The 14,790-nt window shown below is 48.0% G+C and overlaps 1 protein-coding gene across 1 annotated transcript in view; it reads left to right on the top strand.

The window, feature by feature from the left end:
* Window positions 1–14,790, top strand: part of CABLES1 (Cdk5 and Abl enzyme substrate 1) — a 74,879-nt gene that overhangs the window by 16,760 nt on the left and 43,329 nt on the right. The window contains exon 4 of the mRNA XM_032293208.1: window positions 9,309–9,386. Within this exon, the coding sequence (XP_032149099.1) occupies window positions 9,309–9,386 (78 nt within the window). The remainder of the gene's footprint in view (window positions 1–9,308; window positions 9,387–14,790) is intronic.

Raw genomic sequence — 14,790 nt, 5'->3', positions numbered from 1 at the left:
AGTACAGTGGCATGATCTTGGCTCACTGCAACCTCCGTCTTCTGGGTTCAAGTGATTCTCCTGCTTCAGCCTCCCCAGTAGCTGGGATTACAGGCGCCTGCCACCATGCCCAGCTGATTTTTGTATTTCTAGTAGAGATGGAGTTTCACCATGTTGGCCAGGCTGGTCTTGAATTCCTGACCTCAGGTGATCCTCCCAGCTTGGCCTCCCAAAGTGGGATCACAGGCTTGAGCTGCCGTACCTGGCTGGACATTCTCATTTCTGTGACACCAAACTCTTCTTGTTTTCCCCTTACTTTAGCCTCCAAAATTCCTGTGTTGAGGGCCTAACTCCCCGTACCTCAGAATGTGACTTTATTTGAAACAGAGTCATAGTAGATATAATTCACTAAGATGAGGTTACACTGGAGTAGGGCGGGCCCTAATCAATATGACTGATATCCTTATAGAAAGAGGAAATTGCAGTCAGGCGTCATGGCTCATGTCTATATTCCCAGCAATTCGGGAGGCTGAGGTGGGTGGATCACTTGAGCCCAGGAGTTTAAGGCAGCAGAGAGCTAAGATCATGCCACTGCCCTCCAGTCTGAGTGACAGAGCATAAGCCCCAGTCTCTTAAAGAAAGGGAGAACTGGCTGGACGCAGTGGCTTACACCTGTAATCCCAGCACTTTGGGAGGCTGAGGTGGGTGAATCATGAGGTCAGGAGTTTGAGACCAGCCTGGCCAACATGGTGAAACCCTGCCTCTACTAAAAATGCAAAAAAAATTAGCCAGGTATGGTGGCAGGCACCTGTAATCCCAGCTACTCAGGAGGCTGAGGCAGGAGAATCGCTTGAACCCGGGAGGCAGAGGTTGCAGTGAGCTGAGATCGTGCCACGATACTGTAGCCTGGATGAGAGAGCGAGACTCCGTCTAAGAAAAAAAAGGAAAGAAAGGGAGAACTGGGGCACAGACAGAGGCCTATGGGGAGAATGCTGTGTGCAGATTGGAGTGAAGCTGCCACAAGCCATGGAGCCACCAGTAGCCAGGAGACAGGCCTGGAGCAGACCCTTCCCCAGTGCCTTCAGAATGGATCATGGGCCTGCCAACACCTCGATCTTGGACTTCTGGCCTCCAGAACTGTGAGACAATACATTTCCGTTGTTTAAGCCACCCAGTTTGTGGTGCTCTGACTTGGTGAGCTTTGCTGCCCAGCTGATGATGCCTGCCTTCCTCACTGCCCACCTTCCTCCCAGCCCATCCCAGCCTTTCCTCACTCCTCACCCCACTCTACTCCTGTCAGTGCTCCTCCATGCCGTGGCTGTGATCCCCACCTTCAGCTGGGGAATCCCGAGCCCTGACTTCCTCACAGGGCTCAGGAGGCCTTTTTCCAGCTGGCTTCACAGTTTGACTACTGCTTCTCTTCCATGTCAGCCTCAGCTATGCTGAATTATTCTCAGTAATCACTTGGTTAGGGGAAAAGGTTAGTAAATGCCGAAGGAAATGCCCACAGAAATCTGCACAGCTTAGATGTCATGCTTAGACATCCTGCTCGCATCATGGTCCATTCTGCAGCTTTTCGTGCCATGCCTTTCCTTTGTGTGGGGGTCCACAGATCAGAGTGTCTGTGGCATCAACTTCCTTATGTCCTCCTTGTCCCCACCTATTCCTGGGATGTCCACATTGGACTTCTCGAAAGTGGCCCAAGAATCTAAGTGCAAAATCTGTTTGGATTTTTACAATTTTTTTCCTAATCTTTTATAGTCTTGCTCACACCTATTTCAACTGCAATTTTTTTTTCAGTGACTTGCCTTGTATGATTATTTTTTAAAGCACCCGGTATTAAACAAAAATTGAGACAGCATTTCTCTTTATTTTCCACATTCTTTAGAGTTTGTGCACACTTTTTTATTTTTTTTTATTTTTTTGAGACAAGGTCTTTCTCTGTCACCCAGGAATGCAGTGGCACAATCATAGCCCACTGCAGACTAGAATCCTGGGCTCAAGCAAGCCTCCCACCTCAGCCTCTTAAGTAGCTGGGACTACAGGTGTGTGCCACCACACCCAGCTAATTTTTTGATTTTTAATAGAAACGGGGTCTCTATGTTGCCCAGGCTGGTCTTGAACTCCTGAGTTCAAGTGATCTCCCACCTCGGCTTCCCAAAGTTCTGGGATTACAGGTGTGAGGCATTTCCTTCGGCATTTACTAATCTTTTCTCCGAAGAAGTGCACAGTCTTTAATAAACAAGTGTAAATATAAATAATAATACAACTGACATAAACAGGATTGGCCCATATGTAAGTGACTCTTAGTAAGTGTACAACTTGGTGGGGATTGGTGGCGAACAGCCTGCCAGCCTGAGGTTTGCGTGTGTCAGGGGTGTCAGTCAAAGGGGTGTACAGAGGGAAGTGGAAACGCTGGTGAGTCAGGCATGTGAGGTCTGTGAACTTTTCTTATTCGCTCAGTTCCTTGAATAGGCTGAATGTGCTTTCTCCCAAACTTGATGCATGCCAGTTTTCCCGCCAGCATATCTTCTCACTGTAGATTGCTTGTCACTTATCCCTGTGGTCTCAGCTTAGTTATCAGCTGCTCCAGGAAGCCCACCTTGCCTCCTTTAAGGGGGATTATTCTTCCTGTGTGCTTAGTACACCCCCGACTTCCCATCAGAGAACTTATACCTCTGCCTGGATGTATCCCCCAACCACCCCTAAGCTTTGCAAGGAGGGAGCTCTTAGCCGGGCCATTCATCGTCAGATCCCAGGCACCTAGTACAATGTCTGGCATGGAGTAAGTGCTCAGAAAATATTTGTGTAAGGGAAAGGGGAGGAAAGGAAGATTATATAACTTGTTTATCAGAAATTTGCCACTCCCTAGATTGTAGGATAAGGGTGCCCCCTTAGCAGATGGCAGGGCCTGTCCTGGCTGCATCCTGCAGTGATCTTAGTGGCCATGGAAGTCAGTGGTGGAGGTGGCAGTGACAGTCATGAAGAGAAGACTAATGCCTCCACCGGGAACAGCACCACCACGTGCTATTTGTGGGCAGCTTAGCACAGATCCTCAGATATATCAGAACATTTAACTCATGCCCCCAGTTCGCTGGCTCCAGACGCCCTATGCAACTCCCCACTTCCCAGGGCTAAGCCTGCTTCCCTTCCTCCTGTTCCTACCTGTTGGAATCCCACACTGCCTCCTCCTCTGCCACCCCCAGCACTCTCAGGCTTCTTGTTCTAGCGCCCTCTTGTTCACGGGGCCCCTTTTCTTCCCAGCTCCTGCCCTGGAATAGCGTCTCCTTCCCACTCCAGGTAGAAAGGAACAGATCGCTCTGTGAAGAGTGTTCTTGGGGCCCCTACCAACTCTCCGCTTTGCCCTTGTACTCAAATGAGGCACATCCAACAGTGAGGGGAGTCGTTCCTAAGGAGGAAAAGCATCCCCCCAATAGCTCATGAGCATTTAAATAGAGTAAACAAGAACATTTTGTTGTTGATGGTGGTGTTTTCATTCAACTCTCATTATACCATTGCCAGCCCTTCAGAAGAGACGGAAAGGGGTCAAGTCCTCTTCTTCCAGCTTTTAATGAAGTATTGTGAGAGGAGGAAGGAACGGCTGTGGGAAAAGGGGGCAGAGAGGAGCTGGGAAGAGAACGGGTTTTCCAGATTTCATAATATTCATTTGTCTCCTGACATTGGTCTTCACGGCTTCACTGTTTCTGTGCATAGCGCTCATAGTGTGGGGTGCAGAGGACCTGCTGAGCCGGGATGTGTGGCCCAGAGCCACGCCAAGGAGAGCTATGTCCCTTTCCAGGGCTACCCTACAAGGTACCACAAACTGGGTGATTAAGACAGCAACAAGGGGTTCTCTCCCTGTTCTGGAGACTCATGCTCCCTCTGAGCTCCAGGGGAAGAAGAATCAGCTCTCAACTCTTCCCAGCTTCTGGTGGTGCCGGCAGGCCGTGGTGTCCTTGGCTTATAGCTGCATTGCTCCCGTCTCTGTCTACGCCGTCGCGTGAGCTTCTTCCCTCCGTGCGTGTCTAGGTGTCTCCAAATCTCTTGCCCCTTGTAAGGACACCAGTCATTGGATTGAAGGCCCTCTCTGACCCAGCAGGACCTCATCCTCACTTGATAACATCTACAAAGATGCTGCAGCACTACCTCCTTATCCACAGTCAGCCACATGGTATGAAAATATTAAATGGAAAATTCCAGAAACAATTCATGAGTGCTCACTTGCATGCCATTCTGAGTAGCATGGCGAAATCTCTCACCATCCCACTCTGTCTGATCTGGCACGTGAGTCAGCCCTTGGTCCAGCGTATCTACATTGTCTCGCTACCTGCCCTATATGATGTGATTGCGAAGGAAAAAGCACAGTAAATACAGGCTTCAGTGCTGTCCGGGGTTTCAGACATCCCCCGGGGGTTTTGGAACACATCCCTTGTGGATAAAGGGGGACTACTATATTTACAAATAAGGCCACAATCACAGGTACTGGGTCTTAGGGTTTCAACATGTCATTTGGGGAGCACAGTTAAACCTACAACATCAGCTTTTTAGGCGTATTCCATCTTGCTTCCTGGGCGTGGAGGGAAAGAACCACAGAATTTCTGCATGTGTGCCTGGTGCCTAATGCAGACCCCTGGGCTGCAGACACCGCTGGGCTGTGTTTGGGCATCACCATGCTCACCCCCATCCTCCATTACTACAGATGTGATTTTCTTTCCTCTGTGATTTTCAACTCCTCTTGGAGTTGGTTGCTTGTTTTTATATCCTTAAGAGAATATTCCTGTGTAATGGAACATTTCACCTGGAAGAAATGAGACCTCACAACCAATAGAGGCTCCCCAGCGGGCTGGAAATGGAACAACGCTCTGGTTTTTTGGCAAAAGAGGAAATACTTGAAGGTCCTGGCGGGTGAGAAACATTGCCTTTTTAGACATCACCAGTGCCAGGCTGAGGGGGTGAAAGTGGACTTGGTGAAAAGTGGCCTGTGGTGCTCTGTCGCCTGGGGGGAGGGTGTCCTTGTGCATCTCCCGGCTGTTCTGGACACGCAGGGTCATGTGAGCTAGTTGTGTCTGTGGAAGCTTTGTGGTCTGAAGCTGCAAGATGAGAGGCGCTTTCCTAAGAGCCTGGCAATGAGGCTGTGTGAAGAAGAAAGCTGGATGGTGCTCCTTCAGCTTCCGAGCACTCTTGAGGATCCCTGGAAGTTTCAGGAAGCGTTGTGTATCCAAGATGCTTTGCCCATGTGGGCTGCAGCCCCAGGGAATGTTTTCCTTTGCTGTTTTTTTTTTTTCCCCTCTGGCAGATGTTCCTGTGGAAATATGACCTTTAATTCCTTAAAGAACCATCTCCCTGGAATTCGTTCCTCTTTTGAAGTCATAATGGTTCATGTAATATTTTCTGGCCGTCTCAACTCTAAGTAAAGTGTTGCATGTCACAGATGGGAAAATGGTAGGGGCTTTTTGCATGGCATTTGGGCATAAGAGAAGAGAGCTGCAGTGGCTGGAGGCAAAGACATGAGGGTGGTCAAGGTCTGAAGCCCACTGCAAGTGAACCGTGCTTGTTTATGTCATTGATTGAATTCTCTCTCAAATAACAGAGGTACCTGCAAGGAGCCAAACATCTGATTCTTTTCTTGTATATCTCCATTACCGTGGACATTTCCCTAATGTTTATAAAGAGAAAAGCTGCAAATTCACATGAACCCCGCAGGTTTTAAACAGAACGGCTGATCACACGGGACCTGTTGTCAGAACCGTGCTGTTCAAGGTTTCCCAGTGAAAGAAGCCGAGAAGACTGGAGTCATCACTTGCTGATACCTGCCTGTTGTGGCTCAGGCCTGCAGTCCCTCCTAGATGCCAGAACTACTTCAAGAAATACGTATGAGGTGTTCTTGGAAGCTCCATTGGCAAACCGGCTGCACAGCCTCTGCATGGGTCTCTGCTGTGAATTCCTCCTCTGGCCCCTGCAGAAAGTGAGGGTCCATGAAATGACTGGAGAAGGGAGGGGAAGGCCCAAAGATGTGACACTCCTTACTCCCTTCCCCACCCCCCCACCCCCCCGCAGCTGCTTGAGACTGACCAGCCAGGGAAGTAGCTACCCTACTGGAATTGTTGAGAAACAGTCCACATTCATAGTTGCTAAACTTGAGCTATGCAGTAAAAAAATCATGTTTTTCTGAATGAGCACCATGTTGTCAGCCTCTCCTAGAGCTAATGGTGTGAACCACCCAGAGTGAATGCCCATTTAATAGTACGAGCAGCGCATTTGCTGATAGGCACCTTGTAGTTGAAAGGTTGGAAGGAGCTGGGTGCGGTGGCTCACGCCTGTAATCCCAGCACTTTGGGAGGCGGAGGCAGGCGGATCACAAGGTCAGGAGTTCCAGAGCAGCCTGGCCAATATGGTGAAACGCTGTCTCTACTAAAAAATACAAAAATTAGCCGGGCGTGGTGGCATGTGCCTATAGTCTCAGCTACTCGGGAGGCTGAGGCAGGAGAATGGTTGAAACCAGGGGGGTGGAGGTTGCAGTGAGCCGAGATTGTGCCGCTGTACCTGGGTGACTCTGTCTCAAAAAAAAAAAAAAGTTGGAAAGAAGACTTGGATTGCACTTGCATTTATCTTCTCTCATTATCTTGCTCTATTAAGAATGTCCAAACAAATTTAGTTTGTGGGAAGGAAGGACACATTAGCAATGAGTAGTGAAGAAAATGCAGTATCGCCAAGCCAATGGAGTTTGTTCAAACATTCCTGCCACCGCGTCCTGCCACCGTGTGGCAGAGGACATCGATGCCCAGTGACACGGAATGAGTCACTCTAGGACTTTGTCCTGGGTAGATGACATGGAGTGGCAGTGAGGGTGTGGAGAGCCTCTGCCCTTCCATCTGGGAAGGGGCCAGGCTGAGCTCCAAGGTCAGGGATGTGTGATCTGTCACCCTCTGGCCCCTCCCTCACTGGGCATGGTGACCCACAGGCCAGGCTGGAAAGCCAGCCTAGAACACCTGGATGAAGACAGACTTATCCAAGAAGTCCAAGGATACCCAGTCACGCCCCTAGGAGCAGGCTTTTCTAGTAAGGTTTGGGGAAAAGCATTCATAGTGGTAAAGAGCTCAAGTTCCAATCTCCGCCCTGCCCCACCTGCTGGTGCATCTCCTTTGGTACATCACTGACTTGACATGCCTCATCAGTTAAAGCATTTAGAATTTGGCACGTAATAATACTTAGTAAGTATTGGCTATTATGTCTGCATAGGTAAATTACATGGGCATTGCAGCATGAGAAGCTCTGTTGCTGGGATCCGTGCAGGCACGCCTAAGGAGCCTGGCTGGTGTTCAGCAGGGTGTGCTCATGATTCCTGTAACCCCTGGCCCTTCAGCCTTTGACAATCCACTCTGGACATGACGCCCTGTCCTTCACAGTGACCAGGGTGAGGGCCTGTGGTATCTGATGAGCAGCATCTCCCGTCAGCAGCATCTCTGTGTACATCTCATGGCACACCAATGCAGACAGCTGTGCATGGGGTCCTTCAGCTGTCCTGGCACCATGGCCTTTCAGGTCTCAGCAGGCCTGGGTAATGAGCACAGAGGTCTGAAGAGGTTCTGAGTCCATGGACTAGGCTGGAAAACCTGAATCCTAGCACAAGAAGCTGGTCTGCAGCAAAGATGGTTCATATTTATTGAGTGTGTACCATGTGCCAGTTGCTGTTCTGAGGGTTCTTTACAACATTCCAATAAGATCGTTACTCATTTTATCCCATTTTTTAGAAGGGCAGACTGAGGCTCACAAGAGTTAGTAAGCTGACTAAGGCCAAACAAAAGTGACAGCTGGTGTTCGAAGCTGGGGTGTTGCTTTGGTCTCATTCCATTAACCACTGTGGATATGAACTGCTAGGAATTGACACCAGAAGTGGCTTTTGATTGCCAAGGACACCTGCAGCCCTGTCCTTCCATGATGGATACTCAAGTGCTTGTGCTCTGAGGCTCACAGTGCATTTCAGCGACATCTAATACACATAGATGGGAGGGGCCACCCCACACTAAACCTCTCACCTTCTAGAAAAGGAAGAAGGCAAATGATTAGCAGCACAGATCACAACAGTGCCCTCCTGGAGATGTGAATGGGGAATTGGAGACAGCACCAAAAAGGGAACAAGTAATTATGCGAAGAGGGGCAGGAAACACTCCCTGGAGGGGGTACCTCTAAGTGAGGTTTTGAAGAATAGGAGTTCACTGGGTATTTCAAGGTGGGGCATTCAGGCAGAAGAAATAGCATGCAAAGAACATGAGTATAAAACAGCAGGATTTGTTGTTAAGGTGAGGGTACCATAGGTGTGAGGGCATGGGTAGAATGATAAAATGCAGGGGGAAATTTTGTGGATGTTGAAATTGGAGAGACAGAAACCAGGAAACACGGGGCTGGTTTGCCATGCCAGGGAGCCAGACTACATCCCAGGATGATTGAATTTCATAGTTTTACAACCAAGTTGAAATCCCCAAACCTTGATGCATATAGTTGTACTGTTTCCCTGGTCTTCTTATGGTCGTCGAAGGAAAGGATGACAAAAGTAAATAAGCTTCCGCATATGATGTGTATTGACTTTGTGGTACACGGAATATTGTTTCTTTTTAAATCTCATCCACTCATTTCTCCAGTTTATCATCAGCAGTTCCCGTTGGCAAAAGTTATTCTCAAATGCCAGGATAAGTGCTTTTGAGGGTTTTTGTTTTTGTTTTAAATTTTTTAAGTGGTTTTTGATTGCATAAGACCATCTTATAGAACAGTTTCCAGTCGTATCTTTATAGCAGGAATGGAGGCTAAGACTGATTATATAATTGTTCCCTTAATCTATTCTCAGAACCTAACGTGTTGCCAGCAGATGAAAAACCTAATGATCGTAATGGCATCTGAGTGTCTCTCCTGCTCATGGTTTCTGGCGCTGTTGCTCTTGCATTGTTTACTGCAAAATAGAAATCAATGGTTTAAATGTGGCCTGACTGCTCCCTCAGCCCTGGGCACCCTGGGCTCTGCTCTGTCTGCTCCCTCTTGCATGTGCAGCCCACAGCAAGCAGGTCTTGCTGGAGAAGGGGTGCAGGTGTGCTCATTAGTGACCCTTGCTGGTGTCTCACTTGTTAATATTCAGATGAGGAGAGGCAGCCCTCTTCTGTTGCGCTGAGGTTGCATTTTGCAAGGAGAGCAGAATACCATCTGCCAGAGGAGGTGGTGGGAACGTGTAAATACTGCTATGAATGCCATGAATGCTTAATTGCTATAGATTTTTTTTTTTTAAGTTTGAGCCTTTGCATTTAGCGTGTTTGTTGTTTGTTCTTATTTTTATTTTTTAGAATAGTCCTTATCAGTGGCAGAAGATCCTTCTGTAGTATATTTTCAGTGCTGCCGTATCGCGACAGTACCCAAGCCGGGTATGTATATGCATGCATGCTTTGTAGTTCTCTGGGTGAAAAGTTCTCATACCAGTGTGCATAATGTGGCCATCCTTTCCATTTTCAAAAAGTTGCTTTGCTTTGACACTGCAAATTCAGTATTAGTACATTGCAAAGATAAAAAGATGTTCCACTTTCTTTTCAGCCAGAAAGCTTCCTCGTGTGAGTGCATGTGTGTTCCCATCCTATTGCCCATTCTTTCTAAATCTACATTTTGTTACCTTATTCAGTACTGTAAAGCAAAAATATTACGGGGCCCACCCTGTTCCACAGGGCCATGCCAACCTTTGGAAAAAAGGTAGGTCAAGAAAGGCATCGGAACAAACGCTGTGCCCATCCCACCCCCTTGCATCTTGGGCTTGGGATTGGAAACTGACCAGCAAGCCAGAGCTGCCACCACAGAGAAACATCAGTGCAAAAGTGTCCCAGGACCAGAGATTAGGTAACTAGCTACAGGCCAGAGGAATGCTTCCTTCTCTAGATCAACAAGCCCCTCCTTTTACTCTGAAAAAAAGTAAGTACCTGAGGGCCCATCCTTGCAAAGCCTCCGCTTCTCATCGCCATCCTTGAACCCCATGTTCCTTCCTCCTCCGCATCTAGACCCCGTGCTCCCTCTGCCTTTTCACGTATACAGTGTCCATCATCAAGCTACCGCCATATCGAGGGCATGACAGTTCACTGTGTAAGATGTCAAGCATCATGGGATGTTGGCTGTGGCCTCTGGTTGTTGTGCCAGTCACACCACAGACATGTGACCACTGTCCCGAGGAGGGCCATATGGCCCCTGGTGCTAATTCACCATGTGTTCACCTCCCACCATCTCCGTGAGCTCTACCCCAGGCACTCATGCTCACCATGACCCCCCTCTTCCCCTGGAGATCTGCTAGACTTGCAGCCTGTTTGATTCACCGTGGTCCTTATCTGTACTCTACATTGTCAGCTCCATGGGACAGAAAATAGCACATCTTTATTCATGGAATCCTGACTCAGTTATTGATGAGATGTGTGCCTTAAGGAGCAATAATTGTAGCACTGTTTGTTAAGTGCACATTTGGAGCTGGTCCTTTTCGTTATTTACATCCTTAAAGCCAAACCTTGCAAAGTAGGTGTTGTAGAAAAAGTAGCAGTAAATCCTGCAGCTTGGAAGTTTAAGGACCATCTGGGAGTGGCCAGTGGGCTGCCCGGAGAGATGTCATGGGGCAGCTCTCTTCACCTGACCTGCCTGCTGTGCCTCCAGGTCTGGCTATGTTGGAAGAGCAGGCTCATTCCTTGGCGAAATTAGCTCATACCAACTCACAGACCTGGTGTGTGACCCCAGAGGCCAGTTCATTCGTCTTATTGCAAATAGTAGCCCAAGGGCCCAGAATGTGTGAGTGTGACCAACCAGGGCACACACCTCCAGGGTGTCTGTATCGTCGGCAGGCTCTTTGCCAGCAGGTCCTCTCCCAGCCAGAGCTTGGATGGTACCGTGCCATCAGCCTCATTCTCTGGGCTTCCCTGGCTGACCTCTCTGATTGACGCATTCTTTCCTTAGCTCCATCTCATTCATTAATTTACTGAGCGCTTGTCATGTGACCAGGGGCCCGGGACAAAAGCAGAGAAGGATGGATTGGGTTCCTGTGCTCCTCAGCTTACAGCTTAGCAGGGGGAATACATTAAAATCAAGCACACAATTAACTACAACTTTAATACATGCCAGAGATACCCAGTCAAGCAATCCTTGAATCTTCCTGGCTGAAGACTCATTCTGTTTCTTTAATTTGGCTTCTCCACACTTGTCTTTGAAGTGTCCATATTAGCTTTATTCTCCAAGGTCTAGGGTAAGGTGCCCCTCACGATGGTACCCTAGTGCTCATCCCCATTTTGTAGATGATATCACTGATCGATCCTTAAGAGCTGAAATCTCAAACTTTGGGCCAGAATGGGGATTTAATCCCCATTCTGTACAGCTGTAAGTTTTTCCATGACCCACACTGGCAGACAGGCAAGATAAGTTCTGTATTTGGAGAAACTTTGCTGTGAAAGGAGCTTTTCTGAACCTGCCTCCCAGAGGGTAACTGCAGCTCCCAGAAGTGAATGGACCCAAGGTTGCCAGCATGGCACCTGGCATGCAGAGAAGTGCTGGGGCCACTGACCAAGGACCCCAATTGCTGACAGTAAAACGGAATCGTTGTGAAGAACTTCGGAGAGTTAGAGTTTTCTTTTGGGCAAACCACTTACTGGCTTCTATGAGCTTCCATTGGCTCCTCTGTAGAACGGGGAAGTTATTACTTCACGTCATGAATGTGATGATTACGGCATTTCTGCAGAGCCAGTAGGAAGGCGTTTTAACTTAGATTACCCAGGAAGAGGGCACTCGGACCATCTCCATTGGACATCCTTGTGGTTGTATGTGGCCCCTCCACTCTTTTCAACATCTTGGGGAAATGCTAGGTGGCAGCCAGTTGGTGCTAGGAAACGGTGTCTGTTCACGCCTGGGTCTCTTTGCTGCTTGGGAAAGCTTCCTGTGTTGCAGAAAGGACCACTGCATGGGATGCTCAGCAGATTTGGCTGTTCTGTTGGCCCTGGATAGAGACACAAAACGAGTGTGTGGGATCTTAGGACCTCACCTTTTACATCCCAGGCATGAACAGATTCAAATCCACAATTCCTCTAAATTTTATAGATGAGGAAACCAAGGTGTAGAAGAGGGATTTTTTTTTGTTTTCATTTGTTTGGTTTTGAGACAGGATTTTGCTTTGTTGCCCAGGCTGGAATGCATTGGCACAACAGGACTGACTGCAGCCTTGACCTCCCAGGCTCAAGGCATCCACCCACCTCAGCCTCCCAAGTAGCTAGGACTACAGATGCGTGCCACCACACCTAGCTAATCTTTAAAATTTTTAGTAGAGATAAGATCTTACCATGTTGCCCAGACTGGTCTCAAGCTCCTGGACTCAAGCGATCCTCCTGCCTCGGCCTCCCAAAGCGTTGGGATTACAGGTGTAAGCCACTGCACCCAACTAGAAGAGGATTTTTTTCTGTAACAACAACAAAAAAATCAACAGGTCTTTTGTCAGACCTAACAGAAAAGAACATGTTCGTTTCTGCAGCATAATCTACCTCTACTTACACAAGAAACTCTGAGCATAATTCCAAATATTGCGATGTAGCAGCAGGATTAAGAAGCAGGGTGCTTTTAAAATTTTTTAATCAGCAGACATTGTATTTATTAATAACCCCCTTACATAATTGTGATTAAAAAATTTTTTTTAGTAATTATTGGGAAACAACTATGCTCAAGTAAAAATATACTAGTAAATATATACTAGTAAAAGTTTACTAGTAAATTACCAATAAATACATACACATACATATTTTAAACAACTTCAGTTCATGTACGTAGTAACTAACGCCTTTCCATAGTGGATAATTCCTTTACTTTTACACTGAAGCTCTTTTTGTGACTGGCGCATAAGTCACAGATTTCAGGGGTGAAAGACCTTCCTGCATTGCAGCTGAGACACAGTGGGGCGAAGCTTGCCCACAGCCTCCGCCTGGCAGAGTCAGCACCACTGGAACTCGGGACCTGGACCACCCCAGCCTGTGGGTACCATACTTTCTGGCATCCATGTTTCCATTGTCCTCATGCACATGGACTCAGCCACATGGGCCTGCTTATTCCAAACAAGCACAAGCCCCCTGATGAAGGGGCTAATGGACAGTTCCAACCTCATAGTTCATCTGCTGGGTACTTGAACTCTCTTTCCCATGGAAAGCACCCATCAGGGTGGCCTAATCTTTCCGGGCTAGTTTTCGGGCTGCCTGTGCTGCACTCGAGCTTCAGCCCTGGCTCCCACATCCTCACTTGCCCTGCCTCCCACTGTGGCCCCCAAACTTTGTTCTTGGTTTTAACTTGAACACTGATTCTGGGTCCTGACATCAGTTGATCAAAGCAGACAGACCTTAGGAGGGGCTTTATGTATTACTATCTATTCATTCATTTCTTGTGCCCTAGGTCACTTGTTCTGTCCACAGTGAATTAAGGCCCTGGTGGAGGCTGGGGAAGGAGTGGGTGGGAATGAGTTACCAATCCAAGACAATGGAGGGTGGGCATGGAGGTGCTGGAGAACACTTGAACTGCCCACAAATCCTGACCAACACCCACATTTATAGTAAATTTACGGTCTTAAGTAAAAGCAAGGTGTTTGCTATGTAGAGTTCCTTTGTCCCCACCTCCCCCAATGCCTTGCCATCCACGTGCCATCTGTATGTGGGTTTAGGGGCTACCATTGTACAGAAGAATTCATTTAACCTGCAGCCTATTGGGCACCTGCTGTGTGCTGGGCACTGCCACCCTGCCTCAGATACATTGGTGAAAGAGAAAATGTCTCTTTCTGTGTGGAGCCTACTCTCCATGCCCTCTCTCTGGTCCTGTCTCAGTAGGACACGGGAATAAGCTAGCAAACAAATCATCAAGCAACAGCAAAACCGTGGAGTAGTCCTAAGCAATGTCTGATTAGTGCAGAGGAAGGAGTTGGTTGGATTCAGAAGGCAGAGTCAGGTGTAGGGCCCAGTCAAGGTGATTCTTCAGTTAGACTTGGAAGTGTGAGACTGTAGAGACATGAGAGAGGATATTGCATCCTCAGCATTGACTTCAGGATGCCAGTGGCTGATTCAGCGCCTCATGAACTCTCAGGCAGGGCCTGCCATGTTGAGAAATTCAGTGATACCCTCTTCAAGCTGGGGTACCATTTCTGAGCCACACTCAGCGTTCAGACCACTGTAGTGAGAAGCAGGGGAGAAGGCCAGGGACAGGAGCAAGCTCTGACATGTCATGGACTGTCACTGGCCCATCACTCAGCCCTCCTGAGTCTCAGACCCCTCATCTCTAAAATGTAACCAGACTCTGCAAGGACCCTGTGAGTGCAAATGGTTGTTTTCATTCTTGTCAGTGCTGCTGATGCAGAAGCAGTAAGCTGTGTTGAACAAGGAATTTATGAATGAAACACACCATCCACACTCCCCATCTGTCAACAATCAGGGACTTCTGGAGCTCCTACCTGAATATGATTCTTCATTGAGTTTCTTAAAATTGGGATTTTTTAAAATGTGCAGATCTGGTGCCTTCTTGCCTACTGAATCAGGCACATTTTTTCTTGATGTGGGCCACGAGACGAGGGGCTTAATTAGCCTGGGCTTTGGAACACTGGAAAATGTATGGGGTCATTCTGTATGCCACCAGGTTTAGACCAAGCTGATAAGGGATTGGCCCCACAGTGATCCTTAGAGCTGCTGCTTGAAGCAGACTGCCCAAGTATCTAACAACCACCGCAGGCTTCAGTGTGCGCTTCCCTACCGTGTTGTAGGGGTATGGGTGTTTGAGAGAAGAGCACATTTCTTT

This window comes from Sapajus apella, unplaced genomic scaffold, assembly GCF_009761245.1.
Source record: "Sapajus apella isolate SASKATOON/1434 unplaced genomic scaffold, GSC_monkey_1.0 scaffold29, whole genome shotgun sequence".
Classification (NCBI taxonomy): domain Eukaryota; kingdom Metazoa; phylum Chordata; class Mammalia; order Primates; family Cebidae; genus Sapajus; species Sapajus apella.
The sequence above is the reverse complement of the archived record's forward strand: the minus strand, read 5'-3'. Positions and strand labels throughout refer to the sequence as shown.